Here is a 6426-nt window from a genome sequence, read left to right as displayed (position 1 = left end):
GGGTGTGCGGCGCTGTGTATTTGAGCATGCACAGGCTTGGGCCTGTGCCTGCCCTCGCCCTCAGGCGCGCTGTTAATTGGACGTTTGCCCAGGTAAATTCACATGGGCCCATCCATTCTGCTGAACTGCCAACATTGTTAGCTTCTGTGTACAGCCGGCCGTTGGGGTTTCACACTGCTGTGTCATACTTCTGTCTCCATTATCCAGCCCAGTCATATTCCACTGCCCAAACCAAAGTTGAAAACGCTCCAGCTGCAGAGTCTTTGCATCGCTGAACGGAAGCATATTGTTGCTTCTTAAATTCAGCCCTGGTGGTGAATTCACAAGATCAGCGGGGCTGAAATTCTGCTTCTCGTGCCTGCCCTGCTCGGCCCGTCAGCCGCTGCCCAGCCCTCGGAACAGGAAGGGTGGAAGGGAGGGCTACAGCTGCGCCCTGACTGGCTGCTCGGCCCTGCACACGTTGGCCATAGTTACAGGAAGTGAAGACAGAAATGACACAGGTTTACACTCGTCTCTCCCTCTCTCTCCTTCTACCTGCTTTTCCTGTCTCACTTTCAGTTGCCTCTTTCTACAAACCTTCATCTGTTGCTCTTTTCTTCCTTCAATAAATTCCTCACTTGGATTTTTACGTAAAACTCTGCTCGGAGGCGTCTTCTTCCTCTTCTCCTTTCCCGCTTATCTTTCTCCCCCACTCTCATCTGTATTGCCAGCATCTTTTAGATTTTGCTCCCAGCATCTTAAGGAATGAGGGGACTTGATGGAGGGCCAGCCTCCTCTTCTGGTTCTGGTGTTCCTTCCTCTCCCTCTTTCTTTCCGCCATTCTCTACCTAACTTCACAGATGCCTTGGGATTGAGGCCAGCAGATGGCGGGCTTTTTTCTTCTTTGTTGCTTGGGTATCGTGCCCTCTTTGGGAGCTATCAGATTAGGAATGATTCCTGTAGGCCGCGAGCAGGCCCCCGGCCGCTCTTCCTGACCGGAATCCCTGCATTTAATACCCAAGCCCAGGCATTTCTCTCAGGCATCGTCTCCGCTCCACCTCCCCTCTGGGTCCTTCCTGTCTCGCCTCGTCTTGTATCTGTCTGATCTTCCTTTCTCTCTCTCTCAGCCCCTCCATTAATTCAGGCCTGCCTCCTGGGGGGCCCCTGCACCATTACAGCATCTTCCGGAGCCTCTGTAGCCTCTCTCCCGCCCGCTCCTCTCTCCTCAGCTCCCCAGCCTACCAGACATCAATCCCTGCAGAGTCTGGACACTGGAATATAAAGGCAATGAGCGACGGCTGCCTACCTGGGCTCCACATGACCCAGCCCTCTACTCCTCCTTGATGGGGCTGGCCTTTTCATCAGAGCAAACCTGCCTTCGGCTCCGTCTCCTTCCTCACCTGTATTTTTAAATTAGAGGGCGAAAAAATGTTTCAATTGAAAGATTGAGCAAACGCCTGCCCCCTGCTGCGTGCAGGCCTGTAGAAGCCTGAATAACAGTTGTGTCCTCCAGTTCCAGGGTATCGGTGCTTTCCTTTGTTTTCTCCTTTGCCTCGCTTTTGTTCCTCTTCTTTGTAGGCAGCTAGCGCATTTGAAATGTCTTTTTTAATGCAATCTGCCTCTTTCCCCCCTCCTGCAGGAAAAAGCTTCATCCAACGACGACGACGTCCAGAAGTTTTTTTTTTTTTTTTCTGGGGGAAAACCCCCGGGTGTCCTCGACGGTGGGTCAGGGGGTCAGTCGACAAGGACGCACGTTGGGGCCGCTCCTGCTTTGCAGAGTGAAGTGCTGCACTGCCACTCCGTCTGATCAGGAATTATTTTTCTTCGAGGTTTGGTCGTGACTTCCTGTCGCTGTTGCCTCTCAGGCTTGACGGCTTCCTGTTTTTGGTGAATACCGGGGAAGGGCAGCGTGGTGTGTTGTGTCGGTACAACGTGACGCAGTCCTGGCAGTACAAGCAGGAGCGAGGCTGCATCAACACCAGCGTCTACAATATTCTCATGAGGCACGACCGGGTAAGAGTTCCACAAGAACCTGCCTCAGACCAACAGTGAGAAACACACACACACCACACACACACACACAAACATTCTACACAACTCACAGGGAGGCTGCTGCACATCTGCTCAGAAGTAAACTCAGCTTGACAACTTCCACAGGGCCGAGGTTATAAAACAACCTTGAGGAGGTTTGCAACAACTCGCGCACGTCAGGCGGTAGACTCACTCAGTTATTTTATTCACTCGTTTCTTAACCCCTTTCTCTGGTTATAAATGAGGAGCTCCTGGGAAGCCTGTTCATGTTCATGAGAGGCTTTTCGGAAAAGAGGACACACACACTAACAAAACCACACATGTGCACAGGAGCACCCGGCCCACCGGTGGCCCCTAAGCAGGGCAAAGCGGTAGCGACAGCTGTCAGTCACACTCAGTGGTCCAGACAGTGTAAAACAGGCCGAGCTCTATTCAGAATCCCATGGCAGCCATCTGGAAACTACTTTACTGCTGAATAATGCACCTCCACACTTCCCGGCTACTTAATTCAATTCGTTGTTTGCATGTGCCTGAGTATTAATGTGATATTTAACATGCCTATGTCAGGCAAAAGCGTGTGTGTGTGTGTGTGTGTGTGGTGGTGTGTGTGTTGTGTGTGTGGTGTTGTGTGTGTGTGTGTGTGTGTGTGCTGGTGTGGTGTGTGTGTGGTGTGGTGGTGTGGTGTGTGCTGTGTGTGTGTGTGTGTGTGTGTGTGTGTGTGTGTGTGTGTGTGTGTGTGTGTGTGTGTGCACAGAGCACTATTTATAAAGCTGATTAATTATAGATGCGTGTGCTCGACTGAACCCGCCTCTATTAACTCTGCAGTAATGTTCCTTAGCAGTGGCGGCTCCGACATGTCATTGACACGTTCTCTCACTTATTTCACTTTGCACGCTCCTTTATTAATTCACTCTCTTTATTTTTTAAGTCTCGTCTTATCTCCCTGAGCGTCCCTCGTGTCTCTCAAATCGTTCTCAGCTTCACTCGTTCTCGGTGTGGCAGCCAAACATTGTGGTTGTCTGTTTCTCAACCTGCTTCCCTGTCTGCTCTCCCCCCCCCCCCCATTGTGTCTCGCTCTGCTGCTCTGCCCCCTTCATTATCTTTTGGGCCCATGAATGAAATACGCTCTCGCTGCACATTCCTGCGGGATGACCGTTGACCACGCAAGCTACAGCTAAATACACACACAATCACTCACAAAAACAGACACACACTCGAGCACACAACATGGAGTGAGTTTTTGTTGTCGGCCGGTCTGTTTTTTGACCCGCCTGTCTTGCCTCGCTGTTGGCTAATTGCAGTGGTGTAATAGACTTTAGTACTGTACTCAAGTACGATTTGAGGATTACTAGTACTTTAATGAAGTATTTCCACCTGATGCTACTTTTTACTTCTACTCCACTACGATTGTTTAAGCCAATATTGTACTCACTATATTTGTCTGAAAAAATAAAGTAGTTACTTTACAGATTCAGATTATTAGCTAAAACTAAATATAAATAAACTACAACATAAACTATGATATCTAATTATAGGTTAAAATATCTAGCACCAGTATATAAAGTAATAACAATTATCTCCACCTTTTCCAGCAGTGATGAATGCATATTTAAAAAATGTGTGATTTGATATATTCGTATGATTCTAAAATGGGACATCACGCACAATAAGTACTCTTACTTTTGGTACTTTAATTACATTTTTATGGCAAGTCTTTTGTACTTATAATGAAGTGAAATTTCTGAGTATTTTTACCCAGTAGTATTTGTACTTTTACTCAAGTAAAACATCTGAGTACTTCTTTCACCACTGGCTAATTGTGTCTGAGGGGAGATGTCGGCCCTAGTGACTGTACTGTGTTTTTCTCTGTCCCAAGGCCTTGTGAAATCACCTCTCCCAATCCCCCCCCAAAAAAAACGTCTCGCTCTCCTGGGTCTTTTCTTTTATCTTCCCTGCACCTGCCAGACAGAAACCTCCCGCCGGCTCAAGGCCTCTGATAAGGCTTCACGCAGACCTTGGAAGACAGTTGGATGTCTCTCTGAAGTTTTCCTCCCCTTTCTCTCTCTCTCCCCCCTGTGAAGGTGACCCCGTCTAAATGAGTGTGTGTGTGTGTGTCGTGATGAGAAGTCAGGGTCTAAATGAGGATAGATGGCTGAGTGTCCCTGGCCTCTGCCCGCTGCCGAGCGCACTGAGAGGGAGAGATATTGGAAATCGACACCTTGGCTACATTAATCCCATGGTCCATTTAGCCAGGCATCCGTACGGCAGGAGAGGCTTCTGCTTCTCAATTTAAGAGGGAAAATACATGTTGCAGTGTGTTTGTTGTTTTTTTCTTTGTGTGTGTGGATTCCAGGCAGGAAAAGGGTGTGAGCTGTTGTGGCGTCTGATTACAGGCAGTCCATTCCTTCATTCATAGCTACATTTAGTTTTCAGTCCCAGCTCCATTTTTACTCTCCAGTGTAAATGTATTTTTTGTTTGTGTTTCTTTTTTAATAGTAAATGGAGTGTCGTGGGGAAGCGAGGCAGCCCGACAGAAGAGTCACACCTTCACTTGCCGGATGCTGGTCAAGTTTGGCCACGCACACGGCCCCATGGAGGAGGGGCCAGGAGGGCCGCGCTACGAGACCATGCAGTGTTTTGCTCTTACCCAGCCCAAGGCCATGATCGAGGAGGGGGAAGGTACGCTGGGGCGGTCACATAATAACACACATTTAGTTAATGATAAGAAGTAATTACTTGGAAAAACAATCACATTTGTTCTTTTTCACACTTATAAATATGTTTGGCTTATTGTTCTTTCACGATTCATAACTTTTTTCGTAATTTAAAAATGTATCTGCTGAAGGAGGAAGGTTTCTCTTCAGTTAAAACCCTCCAGTGCAGATATTTTGAGACTGGACTTTTCCACACTAATTATTATTCCAAGCTGAGTATTTTCTGGAGGGGAACTCTAACAGAAAGTGAATATAAAATTGGAAAATACACAACTCTGGTGGAAAAGTATGATTCTAAATGCAATGCAATAGCTGAACAAGCTCTTGTTTGTGTCCTTCTTAGAGGGACTTTACTACATAGTCAGAAACTCTTTTGAATGTTCTCCGTATTTTCCTCTCCACTTTCTTACCATTACCAGAACCGTTTCATAATATCAAATCGAAATTGAAAGAAATTCAGCACATTGACAGAAACACTTGTTGTCATGTGCAAAATGTAAAAATTATACACATAAGAGATGGTTTGGTTATAGGGCTGCTCGATTATGGCAAAAATCATAATCTCGATTATTTTGGTCAATAATTGTAATTGCGATTATTAAATGCGATTTATTCATTGACTTTGAAAACATCCATTTATTGGAGAAAAAAAAAAGTATATTTTACCCTGAACTTTAAGTACCGTATAATTCAACTGAAAAACAAAAAAATAATAATAATAATAAAAGAATCGTTTTATTTCGATTACGTTGTTTTCGTAATCGTTGCAAGCCATAATCGTAATGGCGATTAAAATACGATTAATTGAGCAGCCCTATTGTAAATATATCTAAATCAAAGTTCTTATTAACTGATATGCAAGAATCCAAACAAAGCCAGAGATATTAAATGGAGAGCCAACTTGTGGTCGGTATAGGAATATTTCGTTGGTAAAGTGGTAATATGTTGAGAATAATGTGGTCTCATAATAGTATTTCAATAATAAAATGGTATTGTTTAAATAATAGTAATACTACTTTGAGCATCTGCTACTGTTTGCTTTTCTCTTTCACATTCGGTATGAGATCCATCTCTGCCGACTCTCTGTTTTCATTGTTTGGGTTGAGCATGTTCACGAGTGCTGCAACATGTTGTGCGGTTTCCTGCTAGTCAGCCGACAAAGACAACAATAAAGAAACATGAGGAGGGAGGAAGTCTCCTCCAGGAAACAATCCCTCAGAAAACATGTCGCCTTCTGCAACATTTTATCTGGAGAGATACATTCACTTCCTGTATAAGATGTAAATACACCAAGTGTTGCAGAATGAGTAAGCAGAATGTAAATCAGTCAGACAGGGAAGTTATTGTAACACCAAATAACACAAGCGCTGATTAGCTGCTTCTCCATGTAGCTGCAGTGTTTTCCTACTGTAGCAGTGTGGTGATCAGCTTGTTTCTAGCAGCTTCTGCAGTCTGAGCCCTGTCCAAACGCATTATCATCACAAATGTGTGTGTACTTTGTATTTTATTGAGATATGTCTGTGTGTGTCTTTATGGCTCGTGTCTCAACACATCACTCAGTGTTTCTGTCTTAACTTGAAGTGTGTGTGTGTGTGTGTGTGTGTGTGTGTGTGTGTGTGTGTGTGTGTGTGTGTGTGTGTGTGTGTGTGTGTGTGTGTGTGTGTGTGTGTGTGTGTGTGTCAGACAAACGTGACAGTGAACA

At 45.3% G+C, this 6426-nt stretch overlaps 1 protein-coding gene across 1 annotated transcript in view; it reads left to right on the top strand.

Annotated features, from left to right (window-relative positions):
• The window catches only part of LOC104951720 (nuclear receptor coactivator 3-like), a 26860-nt gene that overhangs the window by 6616 nt on the left and 13818 nt on the right, over positions 1 to 6426 (top strand). The window contains 3 exon segments of the mRNA XM_010778451.1: positions 1845 to 1995; positions 1997 to 2027; positions 4507 to 4689. Of these exon segments, the coding sequence (XP_010776753.1) occupies positions 1845 to 1995; positions 1997 to 2027; positions 4507 to 4689 (365 nt within the window).

Source organism: Notothenia coriiceps, unplaced genomic scaffold (genome assembly GCF_000735185.1).
Source record: "Notothenia coriiceps isolate Sejong01 unplaced genomic scaffold, NC01 NC01_scaffold00019001, whole genome shotgun sequence".
NCBI lineage: Eukaryota > Metazoa > Chordata > Actinopteri > Perciformes > Nototheniidae > Notothenia > Notothenia coriiceps.
The sequence above is the reverse complement of the archived record's forward strand: the minus strand, read 5'-3'. Positions and strand labels throughout refer to the sequence as shown.